This window comes from Heterodontus francisci, chromosome 1 (genome assembly GCF_036365525.1).
Source record: "Heterodontus francisci isolate sHetFra1 chromosome 1, sHetFra1.hap1, whole genome shotgun sequence".
NCBI classification, from domain to species: Eukaryota; Metazoa; Chordata; class Chondrichthyes; order Heterodontiformes; family Heterodontidae; genus Heterodontus; species Heterodontus francisci.
Window position 1 is genome coordinate 206212659 of NC_090371.1, and position 26418 is coordinate 206239076.

The following is a 26418-nucleotide window of genomic DNA, read 5'->3' on the forward strand; positions in this document are numbered from 1 at the left end:
GGACAAGAGTATTGCATAGGTGGCTGTAAGCTAAAGCTGACAGGAAGAGAGAAAATTGGGAGTGGTCACCCATTATTCAGTATCAGGTGGTTGCAGCCAAAGCAAATAGAGCCTTGAATTGTACCATCCATACAGACTGTTCAGTTATAAAGTTAAGGCCACAATAATAGGGTTTCATAGGGCTTTGATGAGGAAACCACTGGTGTACTATGTAGCCTTCTTTACCCCCGACCTCAAGAAGGTTATTTTGGTTCTGCAGAAGGTAAAGAGAAAGGCTGAGAATATGGGGATGAGTTCAGTAAGAAGTGGGATAAGTATGTATGGGCCTGATGGTCTTTTCTTATCCTGAGTAAATAACAAATTGTAGAAACATTGCTAGATTTTGGTGGATAACTCAAGGAGAACAGCTAACTAAACAACTAGGAAATCAATTTCCATTCCAAGTCCCAATATATTAAAAAAAACCCATCAACAACCAGCGGCGGAAGAACTCCAAGATCAATTCCCATCTGCTCAATCTTCAGACTATCTCCAAGAAACCAGCAGGATATCGGCAAATCTCTTTCTAACATCCAGCTAAGTATTAAGATGAGCACTTGAAATGCCATAGCATACAAGGCTACGGGCCAAGTGCTGGAAAATGGGATTAGAATAGATAGGTGTTTGATGGCCGGCACAGACACGACGGGCCAAAGGGCCTATTTCTGTGCTGTATAAGTCAATGACTCTATGAACCCAACTATCCCTTCTCTCAAGGAGAATGGAATCCCAAGCCTTTGCAATAAATAATGGTGGAATAATTGAACATATTTACTAAAGAGTTGTCCAAAAGTATGAGGTCAGTGATTAAAGTGCAGTAATCCAATTAACTGAATCAAGATTATGAGGCACATCAAATTTAAACATTCCCTTCAGAGGCTTGATCCTGGGTAAACTATTAATCTGAATCATACTGGCATGCCAGTTCTCAGATGCTTATCCACGATACAAAAGCAAAGTACTGCAGATGCTGGAAATCTGAAATAAAAACAGAAAATACTGGAAATAATCAGCAGGTCTGGCAGCATCTGTGAGAGAGAAACTGAGTTTCTCCTAGCACCATGTTCAGAACTGCTGTCTTCAATCCCTCTATATAAAGCGATCTCGCAGGCACCTCTAATTATTCCACCATCTTCAACCCCATTTTACTCTCTAAGATCATCGAACATGTTGTCACTACCCAGCACTGTGCTGATATCTCCCACCACCCAGGAGGGCCCCCCAGACCGCAAGGAGGCCACCTGTTTTACTGAGCAGCCTCCTGAGGCCTTGAGCCGCCTGCCCGCCGCGCCGCCAGCGGGAGGAGGCCCTTAAGTGGCAGTTAATTGGCCACTTAGACTTAATTGGCCTGAGGCGGGCAGGCCGTTTCTTGCCCCCGTCACTCAAGGGGGTGGGAAGGCATTGGGAACGACACCCCCGCCTCCCACTCAACTTTACGCTCCACCCCTCCACCACCACCCCCGGTGCAGCTGCTCCCACAGGGGGCATAAAATTCTCATCAATGTTTCAGGTCAGTGACAGGTTAAATGTTTCTCTCTCCACAGATGCTGCCTGAATTGCTGAGTATTTCTAGCATTTTCTATGCTTCTTCTCTGGCTCACATATTTCAATATTCTCATTAAGCGCTACCCCACACTTCACAGAAAGCAACAAACATAATATCTGCACGAGTGGTGGTAAACGTTAGACCATGATAACTATCTTTATTGTTAATTGTATGAAAGTTCATGGAAACCATCTTGAATGAGAAGCAGTTGCAACATCTGCAAGAACCTATTTGAGCACCAATATGGCTACAGATTGAGTTTCCCTTTCATTCCCTTGATTCCTGTTGGTGGACAGCTGATGCATGACTGGCGTACAAGGGGCTAGACTTCACGAGAGCCTGCACAAGTGATGTCGGAAGGCTAGTTCGGCCACAAAGACATCGCAGCTGGCCCCAATCCTGTTTTCAACCAACTTGCCTACATAGATATGGAAAGGGTCGCATTTTCATCTTCACAGTATGCTTTGGCACAATGGAACATCTGCCCCTCTGCCAACACCGCATGCCATTTCCTGGGTCAGGGTCAATACACATGCATGGCAGGCTCTCAGCAGGATTTCTGCCTTCAAAGGACAGTTTTCCAGTGGAACTGAGATACTGCAGTACGGCTGACGTTACAACACAAGAGGCAGCAAGGAACCTCAATGGGGGAAATAGAGCTCCAAAGACACAGGTTCTGCAGCCCTGTAGACTGACTTCCATAGAGGTTAGTGAGTGGGGACAAGATTGGAGAAGAGGTGTCTCTACTACATCCTCTCCCCCCATTAGTGCACTTTGGGGGCATCACCAATGCTACTGCAGGACTATCACCACCTTTCACTAAGGGGAACTGTTGGTAACAGGTACAGGTGGAAAGGAAAAGGACAGGTTCTGCCACTCCCATCAGCACTCACACAGGTGGGGGGCTATCCCGCCAGGGCTGGGGAGGGAAATAAAAGTAAGGCACAGGCGTTGAAGCAGACATCGATGTCTCATTTCCCTGCCACTTCCACCACAATTTCTCCTGATTTGAAGTGAGGAAAATTCAGCCCATAATGTCCTAACTAACCTACACTAGATTTTCTTTTGTGCACGGGCGATTTATTTAAGTGCACGGACCCTATAAATGTTTGTACAGTCATGCATGCGCAATAACTTAAAGGGGCCAACTTGTACGCGGCCTGCATGGAAACTTTCGGGTTGCTGTGCGCCATGCAGCTTAGAATGAACACTGGTCTGACTCCCATAAGACCTACCTTGCAGTATAAAGGATGTGCAGCTGGTGTAGAGACCTGGTATGTCTTGAGGTGATGGATTGGAGATGCACTATGTAACTTAAGAGCTCAGTGCCAGGAAATGGGCAAATTGGAATCCAACATGTGGAGCATGCCTTAACTTAAATAAAAAAAACCTCACAGGTAATCTAAGTTCCTTCTCTTGTTCCAACTTGTTTTTGCTGATGTGAGGTTCTTGCCACACTGGAGGTTCTGCATGCAAACCGTATAAGCTATCACTCCACCATGTAGCTCATTAGTGCCTCAACAGGGCTTAGAATCAAACCACTCTTTTCAGGACTTACTTTTATTACGGTAAGTCAGTGAACGTATAAGAATAAATAAATAAAATAGGCAGACTACTTACATGGAGTTCTGGAGACTTCACACTAAGTTCTCCAAAAACATCCCCAAGTTGCCGCTGTGTCTGTACCACTTGGTAGAACTGTGTTGCCATTTGCCGAGCTAGTCGCAGGAGATTTTCATACTTTTTCTTGGTCTCTCTCAATATTTCTATCTGCGATTCAAGCTCCAGATCCACAGTCTTTGAGCCACGACCCAATTTTTCAGAAAGGACCTGTCGTGTGCACTGCAACAAAATTACAAAATTGTTTTGCCAGAGAATAGAAAGTTTTTGAATACATGAACCAGGCTAAATGTTTGCCAAAATGCAAGTAATTGGGGGAAAATATTGGCAAAAAGATAATGTGTTTATTTTAAAACAAGTATCTAAGTTACTGTGGTTGCAGGTCCAATGCCAGCTGGTTACCAGCACTTCAATTAATTTAACTAAAACAGGAGATAATTTACTACTCAATACACAGAACAACTAAACAAAACTTCTGAGTGAAGACGCCATTCAGTTTAGCACTAAGGCACAGGGCCAAAAGGTTTTCAAGTTCAATTCTGATGCGTGCCTAGTTAATTGATGGGGCATACATTTGGCTTCAATACTACAGACTACCAGGGGGAGGTGGAAAACATCTAATGTAGCTCCTCCTGATGGTCTCTTTTGGCAAAGTACTCAGGGGCTTCTGAAACATACACCAAATAAACTGGGGGAATAAATATCAAAGCCATCGTTTTCATCCCTCACCACAATCTATGCACTGAGGACAAGTAACATTAAAACAATTTTAAGAGAGCAAAGCAGACTAGGGCAGCAAAGTTTTTTTCCATGCCTGAACTCAGCTGTGAAGTCTGTCGAATTCTATAGGGAAAATTATAGATGCTGGAGATCTGAAATATGGACAGAAAATGCTAGAAATACTCAGCAGGCCTAGCAGTATCTGTGAAGAGAGAAACAAGAGTTAACATTTCAAGTCTGAACTTTTGTCAGAACTGGAAGATGTTACAGATATAACAGGTTTTAAGCCAGCAGAGGCAGAAAAAGTGCGGGGAGTGGACAACAGGAGAAAATAACTGAAAGGTCTGATATAACGATGAAAACCAGGAGATTTAATGACAAAAGAGTGATAGTGCAAGGCAAAAGGGGGTGGTAATGGGATAAGTAAAGAAACAAAATGGAGCATTAATTGGGGTTTCACTTGAGCACATATAAAGAGACACTATTGAAACTGTGACGTGGTTGAGTTAGGAGGTGTATATTTGTAATGTTTCACTCTGTAAATAAATGTAAGACTGAGTACAGATTGGCTCCAGTACTATCCTTCACCAACTGGCTTTCTGGAATATGACTAGCAGTAGTTGTGATCTGACATTGTTAAACTCGACATTGAGTCCAGAGGCTGTAAAGTGCCCAAAAGATAAAGGTGCTGTCCCTCAGGTTTTTGTTGAACCTCATGAGAACGGTAGGAGGCGGAAGTCAGATTAACAATGGGGCGGATAATTAAAATGGCAAGTGACTGGAAGCTCGGGGTCATGCTGAACTGGGCGTTCAACAAATCAATCACCCAACCTGTGTCTGGTCCCCCCAGTGTAGAAGAGACTGAAAACGTAGAGGAGGCCGCATCGTAAGCAGCAAATATAGTATACAAATTGAAAATAGAACAACTAAATCATTTGGATAAGAGGTTAAAACCAAGGCCCCGTCTGTCCTCTCAGGTGGACGTAATAGATCCCATGGCATTATTTCAAAGAAGAGCAGGGGAGCTCTCCTACCAATATTTATCCCTCAATCAACATCGCAAAACATCTGGTTGTCATCACATTGCTGTTTGTGGGAGCCTGCTGTGCACAAAATTGACTACAGTGTTTCTGACATTACAACTGTGACTACACTTCAAATGTACTTCACTGGTTGCAAAGTGCTTTTGGATATCATGTGATCGTGAGAGACGCTATATAAACGCAAGTCTTGCTTTTTTAAATTGTTGTTTCACCTGGAAGGTGTGTTTGGGTCCCTGAACAGCGTTTGCATGGAAAGGTGCTGGGGGATGGGCGTCAGGTGATGCAAGAGTGGACCAGGATGTGGCAGAGGGAACAGTCCCTTTGGAAAGCTGAAAGGGGAAGGGAAGGTATGTATAGCGCGGCTGAAATGGAAATGCATGATCCGTTCAATATCAAGTTCAACAACGTCAGACCATAACCTCTGTTTCCATTCATTCAGACAGATGGTGCTGGTAACTATTCTGCTGTTACCATTTACAGCTCCTCTACACCCTTACTTGTTTCCTTACTTGTCCCATGACTGCCCCCTTTTACCTTGTACTATCATCCTTTTTGTCATTTAAATCACTCCTGTTTTTCACCCCATCACAGGCCTTCCTTTTAAATGCAGATCAAAGGTGATAATCTCTGGATCGCTACTTGAGCCACATGCCAACTGGCACAGGGTCAAGCAGATTAGAGAATTAAACGCGTGGCTCAAAGAGCGGTGTGGGAAGGAGGAGTATCGATTCTCGGGGCACTGGCACCAAAACTCGGGAAAGAGGAAGCTGTCCCATTGGGATGGGCTCCACTTAAACCAGGCTGCTTTCAGTGTCTTGTAAATCATATAACTAGGGCTATGAATAGGACTAACTAAAAGCTTGGGGGCAGGGGCTGGTAGTGTTCAGGTGAAGGGAGATTTAGAAATCCAAAAAGAAAATTTGAGACAAATGAACAGTGTTCTGATTTGGATAAAGACAAGCAGAATGGGACAGGTAGGGACAGAGAAGTTAATAGTAATAGTGCATCAGCGAATAAGGTCCATGTAAATAATAGTAGCAAATAAAAATTAAGGCTCTTTATCTGAATATACGAAGCAAAGTAATAAGATAGATGAACTAGTGCGACAAAGAGAGATAAATGGTTTAGATCTATTCACTATTACAGAGACATGGTTACAACGTGACCAAGGTTGGGAAATAAATATTCCAGGGTACACGACATTTCGAAAAGACAGACAGAATGGAAAAAGAGGAGTAGCCCTGATAGTAAAGGATGACATAATGACAGTAGTAAGAAAGTATCTTGGTTCAGAAGATGAGAGTGTACATATGAACATACGAATTAGGAGCAGGAGTAGGCCACTCGGCTCCTCGAGCCTGCTCTGCCATTCAATAAGATCATGGCTGATCTGATTGTAACCTCAATTCCACATTCCGCCTACTCCTGATAACCTTTCACCCCCTTATCAAGAATCTATCTACCTCTGCCTTAAAGATATTCAAAGATTCTATTTCTACTGCCTTTTGGGGAAGAGAGTTCCAAAGAGACTCTGTCTTAAATGGGCAACCCCTTATTTTCAGACAGTGACCCCTAGATCTAGATTCTTCCACAAGAGGAAACATCCTTTCCATATCCACCATGTCAAGACCACTCAGGATCTTATATGTTTCAATCAAGTCACTTCTTACTCTTCTAAACGCCAGTGGATACAAGCCTAGCCTGTCCAACCTTTCCTCATAAGACAACCTGCCCATTCCAGGTATTAGTCTAGTAAACGGCACAGGCAGTGACACACAGTGGTTAGCACCGCAGCCTCACAGCTCCAGTGACCCGGGTTCAGTTCTGGATACTGTCTGCGAGGAATTTGCAAGTTCTCCCTGTGACCGTGTGGGTTTCCGCCAGGTGCTCCGGTTTCCTCCCACAGCCAAAGACTTGCAGGTTGATAGGTAAATTGGCCATTGTAAATTGCCCCTAGTGTAGGTAGGTGTTCGGAGAATTGAGGGAAGGTGGGGATGTGGTAGGGAGTATGAGATTAACGTAGGATTAGTATAAATGGACGGTTGATGATTGGCACAGACTCGGTGGGCCGAAGGGTCTGTTTCAGTGCTGTATCTCTCTATGACTCTATGATGAAACCTTCTCTGAACTGCTTCCAAAGCATTTACATCCTTCCTTAAATAAGGAGAGCAGTACTGTCCACAGTCCTCCAGATGTGGTCTCACCAATGCCTGAGATAACTGAAGCATAACCTCCCTACTTTTGTATTCAATTCCCCTTGCAATAAATGATTACATTCTATTAGCTTTCCTAATTACGTACTGTACCTGCATACCAACCTTTTGCAATTCATGCACTGGGACACCCAGATCCCTCTGCATCTCATAGCTCTACAATCTCTCACCACTTAGGTAATATGTTTTTAAATTCTTCCTGTCAAAATAGAAAATTTCACATTTTCCCACATTATACTCCATTTGTCACATCTTTGCCCACTCACCTAATCTATCTATATCCCTTTGTAGCCTCCTGATGTCCTCTTCACAAGTTACTTTCCTACCTATTTTTGTGTCATCAGCAAATTTAGCAACCATACCTTCAGACCCTTCATCCAAGTCATTTATATAAATTGTAAAAAGTTGGGGCCCCAGCACTGATCCCTGTGGCACACCACTCGTTACATCTTGCCAACCAGAAAATGACCCATTTATGGCTACTCTGTTTCCTGTTATCTAGCCAATCTTCTATCCATGCCAATATGTTACCCCCTACACCATGAGCTTTTATTTTCTGCAATATCCTTTGATGTGGCACCTTATTAATTCTAGAAATCTGAGTACAGTACATCCATCAGTTCCCCTTTATCCACAGCACGTCAATTCTTCAAAGAACTCCAATAAATTGGTTAAACATGATTTCCTTTTCACAAAACCATGTTGTCTCTGCTTGATTACCTTGATTTTTTCTTAGTGCCTTGTGTCATGAAGACCCTATACGTTAATGGGGAAATATTAATTTAATCGGTTGGAAACCTTACATTAGACTTTTAATGGAAAAGTCTAACCACTAACTTTTTAAAAAACTGGCAGCCAAGATGGCCACTGTAATTTACATTTGAAACACCAGAAGATTAAAATTGGAGACAAAAAAGTCTCACCCAGCCTAGCTAGAACAATGGTTAGCTCAGTGATTGAATTTCCTAGAATGGCCTTATCAACACAGTCATCAGACCATCTACACCCGTTGACTTTGAAGGAGCCAATACCCTCCAAGTGTGACTGGACATCTCGAAGCATGTAGCACCTTGAATCTCAGAGAAGATTCCAGAAAAATCCTCATTAAAAAAACAAAATGGGCTTGACAGAGTCATGTGACTGTGCAGCTCTGGAGAAACTGTAAGCTTTATCACTCAGACTGCAGAGAGTAGTAACTGAAAAGCCATCAACCAAGCAGGTCTTTCTCTCCCCAGAAAGTATCAAGAAAAATCTGGTTGTGACTGGGAACCCCGCGCACCATCCCCCCACCCAAGCCTACAGATCACCAAAGACAGCAACCAGGGGACGAGAATCAAGCCCTCTTCTGCCTTCAGGAGCCCTGAGCAAAGCAAGCCCACCACCGTGCACATGGCCCAGCAAGAACTTCAGGACTACAATTTCAGCTGAAGACTACGGAACTCACATACTGTATTTAAATTCCATTTATTCCAGACTTTAATGCAACCACCAAATCTGTTTTCCCTCTATAATCTATTTGTGTGTATGTGACTCTCGTGTGAATGTGTGTGTGAATGTGTAGTGCATTTTTAAACTGGTTTAGAGTAGCAAGAATAACAAACTTACATCTTTCTTGGTTAAACTCAAGAAAATGTGTCTGATTAGTTCTTTTGCAATCACATTAGAGGAACAAGAGCAGGCGCTCACTGAGGTGGTAAGTTCAACCACTGTGTTCAACTTGTTGCGGTCAAACGAGAGAAGGGGCGAAAGGCGAGCCCAAGACCCCTCCCTCACCTGGCCGTAACACCTGTTACAACGTCTTTAATAATCTAATATTTTCCCTATGACAGATGTTAATCTAACTGGCCTGTAGTTTCCTGCTTTCTGTCTCCCTCCCTTTTTGAATAAAGGAGTTACATTGGCTATTTTCCAATCTAATGGAAACTTCTCAGAATCAAGGGAATTTTGGAAAATTAAAATCAACGCATCAATTATCTCACTAGCCACTTTGTTTAAGACCCTAGGATGAAGTCCATCAGGACCCGGGGTCTTGTCAGCCCACAGCTCCAACAATTTGCTCAGTACCACTTCCCTGGTAATTGTAATTTTCATGAGTCCCTCCATTTCATTTCCTGATTTTAGTAGAATCAGTGTGGGTGGAGATTAGGAATCACAAGGGCCAGAAATAGCTGGTGGGAGTAGTTGATATGTCCCCTAACAGTAGTTATACTGTTGGACAAAGCATTAAGCAAGAAATAACTGGAGCTTGTAACAAAGGAATTGTAAGAATTGTGGGGGACTTTTATTGTGCAATGAGGCAGGGTTAATTAGTAATCACATAGTAAAAGATCTGCTGGGGGAAAAGTGATCATAGTACAAATGAATTCCATATTAAGTTTGGGAGTGGCCTACTCCAGTCCCAAATAAGAATCTTAAACAAAATCAATTATGAGGGGAGAACTGGCTAAAATGATTGGTAAATAGACTAAAAGGTATGGCGGTAAATAAACAGTGGGAAACATTTAAAGAAACAATTCAAAATGCTCAGCAAAAATATATCACTTTGAAAAACAAAAGCTCGGCAAGAAAGATCCATCTGTGGCTAACTAAGGAAGTTAAGGCAAGTATTAAATTAAAAGAGGCTTATAATGTGGCAAAGGATGGTAGTAAGCCTGAGGATTGGGAGTGTTTTAGAAACCAGCAAAGGTCGAGCAAAAGTTGATAAAAATGGAAAAAATAGAATGAGAGTAAACTAGCCAGGAATATAAAAACAGATTGCAAGAGCTGTTATAAATATGTATAAACATCCTGCTTCATGTAAGGATTCCATTCCATTCTCCCAATTTCTCCGTCTCCAACGCATCTGTTCTGATGATGAAATCTTCCACAACAGCGCTGCTGATATGTCTTCCTTTTTCCTCAACCAAGGATTGACCCACACTGTGGTTGACAGGGCCCTCAGCCGTCCCCAGTCCATTTCCCGCACATCTGCCCTCACCCTTTCCCCTACCTCCCAGAACTGCGATAGGGTTCCCCTTGTCCTCACTTTCCACCCCATCAGTCTACACATCCAAAGGATCATCCTCCAACATCTCGTGTGATGCCACCACCGAACGCATCTTCCCCTCCCCTCCTCTGTCAGCATTCCAAAGGGATTGTTCCCTCCGCGACACCCTGGTCCACTCCTCCATTACCCCCGACGCCTCACCCCCTTCCCACGGCACCTTCCGATGCAATTGCAGGAGGTTGGAATACCTGCCCTTTTCCCTCCTCTCTCCTCTCCATCTAAGATCCCGAACACTCCTTCCAGGTGAAGCAGCGATTTACTTGTACTTCTTTCAATTTAGTATACTATATTCGCTGCTTACAATGCAGTTTCCTCTACATTGGGGAGACCAAACACAGATTGTGTGACTGCTTTGTGGAACACCTCCACTCAGTCTGCAAGCGTAACCCCGAGTTTCCAGTTGCTCACCATTTCAACATCCCCCCCTGCTCTCATATGCCCACATCTCTGTTCTGGGATTGCTGCAGCTTTCCAGTGAACGTCAACGCAAGCTCAAGGAACAGCACCTCATTTTCCAATTAGGCACTCTACAGCCTTCCAGACTGAACATTGAGTTCAATAATTTTAGAGCATGACTGGCTCCCTTTTTATGATTATTTTATCTTTTTTTTAAACCATATGCCTGCCTTAAACTGGGTTTTTCATGTTTGTGTTTTTGGCTAGGGCTGCTCATTATTCTAACACTCTCCCTTAATCTCAGTTAATCTCTCCAGCCCTCTGTCCTATCATACACTTTCCTCTTTGTTCTCTTTTCTCCCTCACCCCCGCTTTACTTGCTTAAAACCCATTACATTTCTAACTTTTGTCAGGTCTGATGAAAAGTCACAGACTTGAAACATTAACTCAGCTTCTCTCTCCACAGATGCTGCCAGACCTGAGTATTTCCAGCACTTTCTGTTTTTATTTTATATTAGCTAAAGTAAATGCTGTCCCTTAGAGGCAGAGACAAAAGAAATCATGGGGAATGAGGAAATGGGAAAGACATTGAACAAATATTTTGTGTCTGTCTTCACAGTAGGCGGCACAAATTACATTCAAGAAATAGAGGCTAACCAGTGGGCTAATAAGACATTAATATCAGCAGAGAAAAAGTTTTGGAGAAAATTAAGGAACTAAAATCCGACAAATCCCCAGGACCTGATGGCCTACATCCTCGGGTTCTAAAAGAGGTAGCTGCAGAGATAGTGCGATATCTGGTTATGATTTTCCAAAATTCTCTAGATTCTCGAACAGTCTCAGCAGATTGCAAGTTAGCAAATGGAGGGAGAGAGAAAACAGGGAACTACATGACAGTTAGCCTGACATCAGTCTTTGGGAAAATGCTGCAATCTATTAAGAAAGTCTTAACAATGCACTTAGAAAATCATAGTATGATCAGACAAAGTCAACATGTTTTATGAAAGGGAAATCATGTTTCACAAAACTACGAGTTTTTTTGAGGATGTAACGACTAGAGTGATAAAGTGATAAAGTGATGAGTGATAAAGGGGCACCAGTAGGAGTAGTATACTTGAATTTCAAAAAGGCATTCGATAAGGTGCCACACAAAGGTTAAGACACAAGATCAAGGTTTATGGAATTGAGGATAATATATTAGCATGGATAGAGGAGTGGTTAATGGACAGGAAGCAGAGAGTAGGGATAAACAGGGTATTTTCAAATTGGCAGGCTGTAACTTGTGGAGTGCCAAAAGGATCAGCTATTTACAATCTATATTAATGACTTAGACAAAGAGACCGAGAGTAATATATCAAAGTTTGCTGATGACACAAAGCTGGGTGGGTATGTAAGCTGTGAGAAGGACATAAAGAGGCTGCAAAGAGATATAGACAGGCTAAGTGAGTGAGCAACAAGGTGACATGGAGTATAATGTGGGGAAATGTGAGATTATTCACTTTGATACTAAGAATAGAAAAAACGAATTTTTTTTTTAAAAAGGCATGAAACTTGTAAATGCTGATGTTCAGAGGGACTCGGGTGTACTCGTACAAGGAACACAAAGTTAGCATGCAGGTCCAGCAACAATTAGGAATGCAATTGACAAGTTTAAAAAAAATTTATTTAGAGATACAGCACTGAAACAGGCCCTTCGGCCCACCGAGTTAGCCTTTATTGTAAGGAGACTGGCGTACAAGAATAAGAAAATTTTGCTACAACTGTACAGTGCTCTGGTACATCCAAACCTGGAGTACTGTGCGCTGTTCTGGTCTCCATATCTAAGGAAGGTTATACTTGCATTGGAGACAGTACAGCGAAGGTTCACTAGATTGGTTCCTGGGATCAGAGGGTTGTCCTATGATGACAGGCTAAGTAAATTGGGTCTATACTATCTGGAGTTTAGAAGAATGAGAGGTGATTTCATTGAAATATTCAAGATTCTGAAGGGGCTTAACAGGGTAGACACTGAGAGGTTGTTTCCCCTGGCTGGCGAATCTAGAACACAGGGGCACAATTTCAGGATCAGGGCTTCCTTAATAAATGAGGAGAAATTTCTCCACTCAAAGGGTTGTGAATCTTTGGAATTCTCTACCCCAGAGGATTATGGATGCTCCATCATTGAATGTATTTAAGCCTGAGATAGACAGATCTTTGGTGTCTCAGGGAATCAACGGATATGGGGGAGTGGGTGAGAAAATGGAATTGAGGCTGAGGATCAGTCATGATCGTATTGAATGGTGGAGCAGGCTGGAGGGGCCGTATGATCTACTCCTGCTCCTATTTCTTATGTCCTTTTGTTTCTTTCCTCCCATTCTTCCCCCACCTTTTTCCTGCCTGTGTACTTGCTTAAAACCTGCTACATCTGTAACATTTTCCAGTTCTAGCAAAGGTCACAGACCTGAAAAGTTAACTTGGTTTCTCTCTCTCTCCATAGGCTGCCTGACCTGCTGAGTATTTCCAGCAATTTCTGTTTATCTGTCAAAGTATAGACTGGCAAGAAATCCATATTCAGAAATGGAAGCATATCACAAAGGTAGATTTCATCAATTCAGGTTTTATATTACAAATTCAAACATCATAAATTCTCCCTATTCACTGATTGTAAGCCAAGCACCAAAGCAGACAAGCGTAATAGACAGGGATGGTGAACCTTTCAGAGCTCAAGAACTGGAGGAAAAAGTACTTGGAAATGAGCTGCAAAACCTAAACAGTGTTTCTGCCTCCTGAAGCCACAGCACGAAAATACCAAAGGCCAAAGAGCTGCATCCAAAATACCAAAGAGCTGCCTGAGACTCAAGTCACGTGTCAGTCGCATTGATTACAGAGATGCTAGGATGAGGCAGAAGAAGCAGGTGGAGAATAAAGGGAATGAATGAGAATCAAATCATTAAAAATTGTTTTAAAAAAAAAAATCAGTATTGTGATTAGAATTTTTTCACTACTATTGTCAATTAGAAGCACCATACAGCTACTGCTGTTGCACAGAAGGCTGGTGCTAGATATGACTCCTGAAAATTTACAGCAATCATCTCGATGATTCAGGCAAGGATCCTAGCTCGATTACCTCCACAATCTGTTAATGGAAATAATGACACAGGATCTGTAGCTGCACTCATGTTCTCAACCCACTCTACCTCCTCAGTTTCGCTTTACTGACGTTCTGGATCCTCCATGACAGTCGGATACTGTGACTCAGCAAGTTGGCTGCTTAATTTTGTTTTACACTTTTGAAATTTTTCTGTATAATTATAAAACTTATGCAAACTCCACCTTGTTGATTGATATAATTTGTGCAACTGCTGATCCAATCATTAATTCCTGGGAATATTCTGTTCAGTTGCCACTGAATAAAGGCATTAGTTAAGTCAGCAGACAGGTGTGAACACCTAAATCTCAACAGTGACATTAATTATAGTTGATCTTTGAAGCAGGAGGATATGGTAATTGGATTGGCAAGATCCTTATCTTGTAAAATGTTAAATCCTACTTGCTCAAGTTTCATCATTGCATTGACACCTATTTATAAAACTTCTGATTAGATTCCCGTTCTCTCTCAAACCTACATTAATGCAAGATTTCAAGTTCAGTTTGATGCAAAATATTAGAATTAGAATTAGAATATTACAGCGCAGTACAGGCCCTTCGGCCCTCGATGTTGCGCCGATCATCTGACCTACACTATTCCATTTACATCCATATGTCTATCCAATGACCACTTAAATGCCCTTAAAGTTGGCGAGTCTACTACTGTTGCAGGCAGGGCGTTCCACGCCCCTACTACTCTCTGCGTAAAGAAACTACCTCTGACATCTGTCCTATATCTTTCACCCCTCAACTTAAAGCTATGTCCCCTCGTGTTTGCCATCCTCATCCAAGGAAAAAGACTCTCACTATCCACCCTATCTAACCCTCTGATTATCTTGTATGTAAAATATTAATGAACATTCAATTTTCAGTAACCAAAAATGCTGCTACCAGGAGTTTTATCAAAAGCTAATTGCTATTCAGACTATTCATTTTGCCAACCTGTCCTCTGAGCCTTACACTGGTGCCATAATCTGGGCTTCAACAGACTGGGTGGAGCTATCTTGTTCGTACTCGTTTGCTCTATAGATGTATTTTTTTTTTAGATCCAGCAATACATCTATGAAACATGCATGTTATTTTAAATTGTGAAATTGAGGTATCAAGGTCCATAATTCAGGATATCACCAATACCAAACAGAGAAGACAAAGTAAATTAGAAGCAGTGATTGGTGATTCAAAGCTTGGATTTTGAAACAAAAGCAAAATATTGCAGATGCTGGAAATCTGAAATTAAACAGAAAATACTGGAAATACTCAGCAGGTCTGAGTATCTGAGGAGAGAGAATCAGAGTTATTGTTTTAGGTTGATGACCTTTCATCAGAACTTTCATCAGAGTATTTCCAGCATTTTCTGCTTTTATCTTCAATTTTAAAAGTTGCAGCTGGAGAAGGGAAAAACTATTGGAAGAAACGAAATACAGCTTTGAAGTCTTGGGGAAGGATTAGTTAGAGCAGGAGACTAGACAATACAGTTCAGTGGAGCATTAGTCAGAAGGTTGCATATGCTGATAATGCAACCACTAGGCTGCGTAGTACTGGCACATGTGCAAATGCAGCCTCATCCAAAGAAACAGCATGGTCTGCGATGCCAAGGCAGCTGCCAGTAATACAGATGGCACTGCTCAATTTATCTAAAAAAAACAAATTAAGCCCAAATCCCCTCAATGGCTGCGATCGCTGCCTCCACCCCACCCCCAACAGTCTCTCTTCTGCCATCGCACTTCTCTTCGTCACTTCCTCCCACACCCATCTGCTCGTCACTTGCTCCCCCCATCTTGTCGCCGCCTTCCCTCAGCCACTTGCTCCCGCCTTGCGCTTTGGCAGCTCGCTCCCCGCCACTTGTTCGGGTGGCACGGCAGAAAGCGGGTGGCCACGGGATGCAAGTAGCCGAAGTGAAGGGAAACGAGGAGGCCGGGAGCGTGTGGCTGAGGGAAGGCAGAGGCAAGGCCGGGAGCGCGTGGCTGAGGGAAGGCAGAGGCAAGGCTGGGAGCGCGTGGCTGAGGGAAGGCAGAGGCAAGGCTGGGAGCGAGTGGCTGAGGGAAGGCAGAGGCAAGGCTGGGAGCCAGTGGCTGAGGGAAGGCAGTGTGAGGCTGGGAGCGAGTAGCTGATGGAAGGCAGAGGCGAGGCCGGGGGCGTGGCTGAGGGAAGGCAGAGGCAAGGCTGGGAGCGAGTGGCTGAGGGAAAGCAGTGCGAGGCTGGGAGCGAGTGGCTGAGGGAAGGCAGAGGCGAGGCCGGAGCCAGTGGCTGAGGGAAGGCAGAGGCGAGGCTGGGAGCGAGTAGCTGAGGGAAGGCAGTGTGAGGCTGGGAGCAAGTGGCTGAGGGAAGGCAGTGTGAGGCTGGGAGCGAGTGGCCGAGGGAAGGCAGTGTGAAGCTGGGAGTGAGGGGCTGAGGGAAGGCAGTGCGAGGCTGGGAGCGAGTGGCTGAGGGAAGGCAGCAGCGAGGCCCGTTCCAGCACGTGATGACGTTTTAGAGTACATGCGCGAATTCGTCTTGGCAAGCCGAGTGCTGACGTAGGCCACACATGCATAGTACCATACTGGCAGGAGGAAACCGTTCTGCACATGTGCGCAGCTGAGAACGGACTGATGACGTCAGCACTTGGCTGCGTTGTCAGGATGCACTTTGTAGTCGGCTCAGAATAACAACTACTCCCATTTTTTCAGATAGCAGGTGCTGGTAATGATTCTGCTGTTGCCATTTACAGCTCCTCTCGGCCCATCTTTTGTTTCTTTACTTGTCCCATTAAAATTTCCTTTTGCTTTGCACCATCATCCTTTTTGTCATTCAGTCCTGCTTTCCACCCTATCGCATACCTTCCCTTTTGTTCTTTTCCGTGACCGTGCTTAAATGCCGTTACATCTCAAACATTTTACAGTTCTGACAAAAAGTCATTGAACTGAAACTCTCCACAAATGCTGCCGGACTTACTGAGCATTTCCAGCATTTTATTTTTTCATTAATCAGAATAATATTGTTAACATCACAAAAGACAACAAATGTTAAGGCAAAGAAAAGGTGAGAGGTGAGAGTCTTTTTTTCTCATATTCTGTTTGTGTGTGTGAGCGAGATAATGGAAAAGTCTTTGCAGACACAGGAACAATGTACAAGTTTTGGGCTTGATGGAGAATTGAGTTGGTTGAGGGAAAAGCAATGTTTGGAACTAAGAGAACATACTCTCTGAGAAATATGGGAGTTAAATTTGACAGGATAATGAGGCCATGAGTTTTAATAGATATTAGGATTATGTAGGTGGAATCATCAAAAGTTGGAGGCAGTAGCTGTTCTTTAGAACTCCAAATGTTGCAATATGATTTGGACAGGGAAAGTTGGGTAGATTAACAGACTTAGGGTTCTTTATTTATAAATGAACATGGGCATTTTATGAGATCTATCTACAGCAAAGGCTATGGGCCCTGACAACATCTCGGCTGTAGTAATGAAGACTTGTGCTCCTGAACCAGCTGCGTCGTAGCCAAGCTGATCCAGTACAGCTACAACACTTGCAGCAATCTGACAACGTGTAACATTGCCCAGGTTATGTCCTATCCACAAAAAGCAGGGCAAATCCAAACCAGCCAAATACTGCCCCATCAGTCTACTTTCAGTCATCGGCAAAGTAATGGAAGGTGTCATTGACAGTGCTATCAAGTGGCACTTACTCAGCATTAACCTGTTCACTGATGTGCAGTTTGAGTTCTGCGAGAGCTGCTTGGCTCTAGATCACATTACAGCCTTGGTCCAAACATGGAAAAGGAGCTTAATTCCAGAGGTGAGGTGAGAGCGACTGCCATTGGCATCAAGGCAGCATTTGACCAAGCCAATGGAATCAGGGAGAAAACTCTCCACTAGCTGGAATCAAACCCAGCACAAAGGAAGATAGTTGTGGCTGCTGGAGGCTAATCACCATAGTCCCAGGACATCATTGCAGGCATTCCCCAGGGTATGTCCTAGGCCCAACCACCTTCAGCTGCTTCATTAATGACCTTCCCTTCAACATAAGGTTATAAGTGGGGATGTTCACTGACGATGATTGTACTATATTCGGTACTATTCGCAACTCCTCTGCGTGCAGCAAGATCTGGACACCATTCAGGCTTGGGCTGATAAGTGGCAAGTAATATTCGTGCCAAACAAGTGCCAGCAATGACCATCTCCAACAAAAGAGAATCTGATTATCTCCCCTTGACATTCAATGGCATTATCATCACTCTATCCCCAACTTTCAACATCCTGGGAGTTACCATTGACCAGAAACTGACCTGGATCAGCCTATCCACCATCTACAAAGCACAAGTCAGGAGTGTGATGGAATATTCTCAACTTGCCTTGATGAGCACAGCTTCAGCAACACTCAAGAAACTCGACACCATCCAGGACAAAGCAGCCCGCACAGTGGCAGCAGTGTATACCATCTACAAGATGCACTGCAGCAACTGACCAAAGCTTCTTCGACAGCATCTTCCAAAGCTGCAACCTCTGCCACCTGGAAGGACAAGGGCAGTAGACACATGGGAACACCACCACCTGCAAGTTTCCTTCCAAGTCGCACACCATCCTGACTTGGAACTATATCGCTGTTCGTTCACTGTTGAGAGGTCAAAATCCTGGAACTCCCTTCCTAACACCACTGTGGGTGTTACACCACGTGGACAGCAGCAGTTCAAGGCGGAGGATCACCACCACCTTCTCAAGGGCAGTTAGGGATGGGCAACAAATGCTGGCCTTGCCATCGACACATTCCATGATCGAATAATAAAAAAAACCCACCTCAACATCAATTATTAAACATAGCTAGGTTGAATTATGGTTAAAAAAAGGAAGTTGGGTATTTATTTCCCAGCATAAATATATTAGATCAATTCAGATTGGTTTTGGTAACAAAGAACAAGAAGTCATCGGACAGAACCACACAAAAAACACTATCTTTGAGAACATTTTAAATCAATTCCCCAAGCTTTTTGTGACCTAGTCAATCAGAGTAATGTCTTGTATAAAACAACCTATCAGACCAAACTAGAAAAGAATTATGTAATCTTGGAAGTAATTACAAGTTCTACTGTTCATGCTAATGTCTTCTCAATAACAAGAAAATCATGGCATTTTCAATTATTTCAGTGTATTACACAACAGCATCATGTCGGCTACTATGATATGATTAAGAATGCTGATATAAAATAAAGCATTCGGTTTAATATTGCATTAATCAGCTCCGTGCACATCACTTAAAATTTATAATACGCCAGTCTTCTGACACAATAAAAATAAATAATTGTACATTCAGGATATATTTAAAATATTCTTAGGCTTTAGTGATATGTACTGGGATAGGTTAATGAAATTAATTGAAACTGTATAAAGTTTTACAAGGCACATTATAAAAGATTACCACACTGGAGTATAACGGTCATAATTTCATTTTAGCTAATAACACAGTTGTCATTTCACGGAGATTTTTTTGGCTCAAAAATAGCAACAACACAGGTTTGGAGCAGATCCCCCGTTTGTTTTTATTGGCTGGCAAATAGTGTGAGAAGGCAAGAATCCAAAAGATGATAGTGGGTGGGGAACTGTAGTTTGAGTCAAAGGAACCCGAAAAGTCAAATCAAGGTTACTTTCCTCAATTGCATATAAACACTCTACGATGGTTTTGGAATACTGGAAAAAAAAACTCATTACTGCTCTCACCAATACTTCCTTAAAAGTTAAGGCTATTAAAGAGCATAAATGGCTACAAGATACATGTCTAAATTGCACAGTATTATGAGCTGGTAATGTAAAATACAAAGCTAACACCTTGTATTAGAAAGTCCAGAAGCCATTTTCTACACATTTGCTGAACAACTGTATGCTATATTCCAGCTGAGAACATATGGAAAACAGCACCACAGCACGTACCTTGTATGTACTTATGCTCCATTTTTTCACTTGTTCAAGTTTTTCAAGAGCAATGTTCTTAGATATATCATCTGAAATGACAACTGGACCACTCTGAATGTTCTTCACGCCGCCTGTTTTTAAACAAAGGAACAGATACAATCAATGCAAATAACACATCACACAAAAGGCAGAAGGAACACATTCAAATAATGTAGGATTAAAGAGGATCCAAGACTGCAAGTAATCAAGGTGACAAAGCAAAAACACAGCCAGGCCAACACGTGCACAGGACAACTACATCAACCCACCTTCATTTTGTTCATGTTGCAATCAACTTAAGCTTCCTATTCAGCAAATTACATGTGGATTTATATGGTTCGGTAGTCCAAGTGGTATGATTCACAATGTACAGCATGCGATATTGGGAGCCGTGGTTGGCCAGTTAAAGCCATGCTTTAACCTCAAAACAGCACAAAGTGGGAGTTCTGGCTGGAACCCAATCATTAAAAGGTGCATTTTAAAATCTTACATCTTTTTAATCTATTGGGAGAAGGGGATGAAGAAATAAATGAATACTTGATAAGGCCATCATCACTGTTTATTTGGGAGTATTCTTTTAAGTTTTATTCCAGAGCAAATCCAAATTCATCGACCTTGGAGCCATTTACATGGTGGATAAACAGACTTGCGACATGGTTATTTTTAGCCAAGGTTTTCACTCATGGTGGGCTTGGTGGCAACCTACATCAATGGCTGTCCTTAGGACGTTATAAAGAGGATCGTTGCTGTACTTATTTTCAGGAAATTCAACATCAGGAACATTAAAAATGTCATACTCTGGTATAATTCAAAGTCACTATTATTATTAATTATTGTTTATCCAATGGCTCGGTATACTATGTGATGACAGTAAAGAGTTATACAGACCAGGATGGTACCAGGGTCAATGCTCATTCTGTACTGAATTAGTTGTCAGCCAGGCATCAAAGGGAGGTTCCAAATTAGCACCTAGTAACTAGAGGCGCTAAAAACAAAAGACTGGTTCTTTACCCAAAAACGTAACCCAGCAAAACCTGCTGAAAGTGTCTATGCGTGGACATCTTTTGAGGATAGGATCAGGCTTGGCTTACGATTGCACTATAGTCAAATAGCCTGTCGGCTCTGTCAATGCTTATTGAGAATGACTGTCATGTGGGCGAGGTATCAGAGGCCTGCTAGCACCAAACGAACATATGTCAAATGGAAGTTGAGGGGATGATGGGGGAGAGGAAGGAGAGCAGGGACACTAAATGGGGTTGGAAAAGACTCAGCAGCGAAACTATCTTTTTATATTCTAGTTTGGTCACTTTCTGTACATAATAGAAATGATGTAGTTAATGAGAATAGAAATATGGACAAAAGCCAATAAAGTATAGAAAGGCACACTTGGTTATATCTGCACCACAGCATGACAATATGCTTCAGTTGTAGCTCACCACATGATTTTAGTGTAAGCTAGATGTTGCTGACTGAACGGGAGAAAGAAAATGCTGCAAAGGCAAGAACTAATATCAGTTTAAGCAGCTTTGTGCTGGTTGAAACACAAAAGGGTATGGGAAAGAAAAAAAAACACTGTATAGAATTTTTCCTCCTACCTCTCCTTGAAAATAATAAAATTATGAATCATTTTCACTCTGGGTAAGCACATTTGCTTTTCTGTTCATTTAGAAGTGACTCCATGAGATAATATCATTCAGTAAAAGCAAATACTGTGACACAGAGCATCAAGTTACATTTACTGGAAGTGTCAGTTGTGAAAGTTTAAATACATTTGATAACATTTTTCCTCCATGCAAGTTAAACCAGCTCCATTTTTAACCTCTGTATTTAAGGGTTTTGTTGGGGTTGTCCACATTTACACTTCCCAGCCTGCCACTTTTTGTCCATTCATTTAATAGCTAGAATATGGTGAGCTGGGAAGAGGAAAATCTTGACCTATATTTCCTGTTCTTCCCAGTGATACACACCAATTGCAGCCAGAAGGGCAGATGATCTGAACCAGCAGTAGGAAATGCATAACAGCATTTATCTCTGACCCGTTTTCCCTCCATTGCTATGGGAAAGTATTGTATTGCCAATGCAGCACTTCCTATAGCAACGAGGCACAGACTGAGATCAGTAACATAGAGGTAATCAAAGCAATGATCCACCATTCCATGCCTCAGTACTCCAGCATGGTACGGTACTGAAGGGATACTCTACTCCAAAAACTAAATTATTGCAGTCTTTCTTTCAGGGGAGGAAAAGAAGTCTCTCTTAGGAACAGATTCCATCACAGAATATGGTGTGACACTAAGGTAGAAACTGTGGAAAAAATATAGGCACTATTAATTCAAGCAGTTTACTAGGATTTCCAATCAAGTTGTGAAGGAGGACCTAGATGGTAGAGTTCACCAATGCTCAGCCAAGTAAGTTAGTCAAGTGCCACATTGAAACATACTGTACCATCTTGTAAGGTGAAGGGGAGAGATGAGAACTAACTTAAAAATTATATTTGCTACTAGGCAGAATACTTCAATAGTCTACCATGCCCTCTTGGTTACATAAGAGTTTATAGTGACAAATGGAAAAGAAATCTAGGCCCATGCTTGGAGAGGTGAAAGGTGTAAGGATTCAAGATTAAACCAATCTCCCTCTCTCAAAAAGAGAGGGGAAAGGGAGATGAAAATACACATTTTTAAAATAATAATAATCCTTTTGTAAACTAGGTAGATTTTAGTAGAAAATGCGTCAAACAAGGGGACGTTCTACCAAGCAAATGGCATTGACCATCCCAAATCATCCAACAGTTTCTCTGTAATAACACAAATACACATTATCTTCAGAACACATCTAGAAAAGCATAGAAAATGCAAAGCTGATTAGAAGCAAAAAGGCACATTTCAACAATGACTGCAGCAAGTTAATAAAAGGCTAACTTTTAAAAGTAAAATCAAAATGGCAAAGAATTTCTGACAGATGGAAGGGAATTAAAGACCCATTTAACCTCATGAAATAATCCTCAGAGAAGAACAGAGCAGCTGAACTCACCCAGAAATAATTAGGTTAAAAGTTCCATTCAAAACAGTAGATGAGAGGTTAATATTTTAGTTCTAACAGTGAACTTTGTACTTTGCACCTGAAAAAAATGATTCTTAAAAATCTCTAAGCACCTTCAGCATGTTCTTTTCTAAAGCCATGGACTCTTTACTGAAGTGTGATTCTATGGGAGCTGCTTGTCCTCCAGTACTTTGTCCAAGTGGCCATTTCTCAAGACAGCAATTGTTGGCAGACCATTTGGCTACCAGGAGGGATGACATCGAAGCCAGATTCTGCCACCATTACAGCAGGGATCTGCATGTGTCCTCTCCAACAGGACTTGTTGGATAGTGATCAAGACCAGGAATCCTGGTCGATTTTTCCATCCACATCCCAGGATGCTGAAGCCAAACGCAGCAGTTAATGCAGCTCAATTTGGGGACTGAATCTAGTAATTTCCTACTTGGTTGCTCATTGGATAAAATCAACAAGACATTTCATAGTTCATTTATATACACATTAAAAGCATTTTGCAGTTGGATAGGATTTAACATTACAAGCAAATCTGTAATTGTTAATTATGTGTCAATGATCAAAGTGCTCATCACCATTGTCATTACTGAAGCCAAATGCCTGCAACCCTTTCAATTTATGGTTTCAGCTTACATTTCATGTGACCGATGAAAAAAACCTCAAAATATTCCCTATGGAAAAAAGTGATACGTATTAAGAATGAGTTCAGCAAAAGCACCTCAAACGTTAGCTGCTGATAAACTTGAAAAGTCCATGCTTGTTAAGATGGAAGCCTAAATAAATAGAAAGAGGAAAAGCCACTGTAACTTTGCATCATTTGTCCATTAATGCCAAGGCACAAGAGACACCTGTAAGCAGCATGCAGATCTGAAGAGAGTAATCCAATTACTTATAAAGGTGATATCATAGTGCGTTAGTGTATTGCCAGCAGAGAAAATAATTATTTCTCTAGGCAGAGCAGTGAATACCTGCATGACCAGAAACATCCTGTGCATGTTCAGCCAATCTGGTAGCAGCTGCATTGCTGGGAAACATAACTGGACTCTTTGGAAAGAAAGAGGAACCTGAAAATAGCAAGATTAACAGTAAGAAATATCAAAAAGGCATCTGAAGAATGGAACATTTTCAAACTGATACAACATGACCATTTCCAGGAGGGCTGCACGAAAACAAAATAATGAATACCACTGACACTTTAACAAAACAGTTTTAACATCCATTCAACAGATCTGCAAAACATCTTGGTTAATGTTGGGAAGGATAGACATCCATCCATTACACACATACAAAAGAATCTCAATGGCAAATTGAAATGAATTTTACATTTATATCAAACAATCCATTTAATAGTGATGCCAGGAAAGTACTCGCACATCACATATTCTTTGTTTGTCCTAAACTCTTACAAACCACATACAGATCATCAACTACGTTGTGCAATGTCATTAAGTGTTTTAAATACAGGTATATGCTAGTCATGTGTTTACAAAGCACCATTATGACACACTTGTAGGCCAAATGCAATTTACTAAAAAAAAAGACCCAAGAAGTGCTGTTAGCCCAGTGTACTCTTCTGGCAAATAATTAATTTTCAATACTGGTTTAGGTGTGTGCATGCAAATTATACACAAAGAGTGAGCCAGAAACCACAAAAACCTGTACAATGTACCTTCAGTAATTTTCCAATGTTGTAATTAGTGACTACACCTAAAAGATGGTTTCTGAGAAATATGATAGCTACAACTTCGGTGCCAATAGTTACTATTTTGGTAGAACTCCTAGGATTTGAGTCAAACATATCCAATGTCCCACTGGTAGGAGAAACAACACCTTGAACATAGAGTAATGCAACAATCAAATATCACCGATGCTTTAATCGCACCACTAAGAAATGAAGTACGACAAAGTATCAAGACTAGAGAGAATTAAACATAGTGCAGTACACCAACAAGAAAAGACTTGCATTTATATAGTGCTTTTCATGACTTTGGGATGTCCTAAAGTGCTTTACAACCAATGAAGTACTTTTGAAGTGTAGTCACTGTTGAAATATAGCAAATGTTTAGCCCATTTGCACACAGCAATAACAGCAATGTTATTTAAAAAAAGATTATCTGTTTTTGTCATGTTGATTGAGGAATAAATGTTGGGAAGGACACCAGGGATAACTATCCTGCTCTTCTTTGAAATAGTGCCAAAGGATCCATCTTAGAAACTAAACATGGCCTCAGTTCAAGGTCTCATCCAAAAGCCAGCACCTCCAACAGTGGAGCACTTCCTCATACTGCCCTGGAGTGTCCGCCTCAATTTTGTGCTCAAGTCTCTGGAGTGGACTTGAACCCAAAACTTTGTGACTCAGAGGTGAAAGTGCTATTAATTGAGACAAAGCTGACTCTTGCTCATAAGCTCATAAAAGAGAGCAGCTAAAATAAATCACGCTTCAGCAGAATATTTTGTAACTGCAAAAATGACCACCACGCAACATGCATCTGCAAGTGTAAAGTCTGTGAAATATATGAAGTGGGGAGGGGGTAAAAATGGAAATTAATTCTGAGTGACAAAGCACTGATAAGTCACAAATTAATGAGTTACGATTTGCCTCAGCGTAGAAATAAATGTAATTTCTCAACGACTCAAATGGGCTGGATTTTAAGGAGCCCTCGACGTCAGGATTCATTTTTGGGGGGGTGGGGAGGCTTGAAAATGATCCCAGATGAGGCCCGCCACAGACTTTGACGCCAGCAGGGTCCGGCCCGATATTACCAGTGGTGGCCGCCCCGCTGCTCAGCAATGGGAGCACAATTTAAATATTTAAATAAATTATAATCATTGAATTAATGAACTTCACGTAGCCTCCTTATGTCCCCATGATCTTCATCCTGGCGGCTGGCACTGCAGCACCTTCGGATCCCTGTCTGGGGAAACGAGGCGGAATACTGGTCGGGGGGGGGGACAGGATCAAATTAGCAGCATGGGTGTAGGGGATTTTGGAAAGGGTTGAAGTTGAAAGTTTGCGCAGTTTTGGGGGAGAGGAGGGAAGGTCAGATTGTAAAGGTAAGTGCTTTGGGGAAGAGAGGGCAAATAATTAATTTGTTATTTTGGGGTGGGAGAGGGGCAAAAGAAATGTATTTATTTATTTTTATTCACTTTACCTTAAAATAGTTAAATTTCCTCATAGGGCTGACAGCCCTTTAAAAATGGCGTCAGCGCCTGTGTATGGGGGCAAACAGCCCGCCCCCTCCACGTGATCGGGCGCCCAGCTATTCAATTGAGCCTCCGCGCTTGGCATCGCGGCAGCTCTTTGGTGCTGCGCGGGCCACCATTTTTTTCGTCCACCGCCAAAATTGGCGGCGGGCTTATAAAATTCAGCCCAGTGTTTTCATTCGTGATGTTAATTCTCAAGTTTTTTAATGTTACAGCATTTATTATAGTTATTATTGTATTTTAGCTGGGAACTATCGGCAATGGTGGGGATGCATTACCTGCAAATTTATTACCTGTGACTCTATACAGTATTCGTATCAATTGGATTACGTATGCTGAATAGTTAAAATGTATGGCAGTGTGTGAATGGGGAGGGGTTTCAATGGATTGGGTTAGGTAGAAAAATTTTCCAAGCTGTGTGATATTCTGAAGAGTCTGTGGAGCTCAGTTTCAAAGTATCCCAAAAGAATTTGAGTCTGATCCATGCCAAAGAAT

General features: G+C 42.0%; 1 protein-coding gene across 12 annotated transcripts in view; it reads right to left on the reverse strand.

The window, feature by feature from the left end:
* Positions 1 to 26418, reverse strand: part of arfip1 (ADP-ribosylation factor interacting protein 1 (arfaptin 1)) — a 234439-nt gene that overhangs the window by 18456 nt on the left and 189565 nt on the right. For 11 of the 12 annotated variants that reach the window (XM_068040928.1, XM_068040898.1, XM_068040851.1 and 8 more), the window contains 3 exons: positions 23688 to 23783; positions 19648 to 19760; positions 3206 to 3427 (listed from right to left, as the gene is read on the reverse strand). In XM_068040928.1, the coding sequence (XP_067897029.1) occupies positions 3206 to 3427; positions 19648 to 19760; positions 23688 to 23783 (431 nt within the window). The remainder of the gene's footprint in view (positions 1 to 3205; positions 3428 to 19647; positions 19761 to 23687; positions 23784 to 26418) is intronic. The other variant, XM_068040908.1, reaches the window with a different exon arrangement.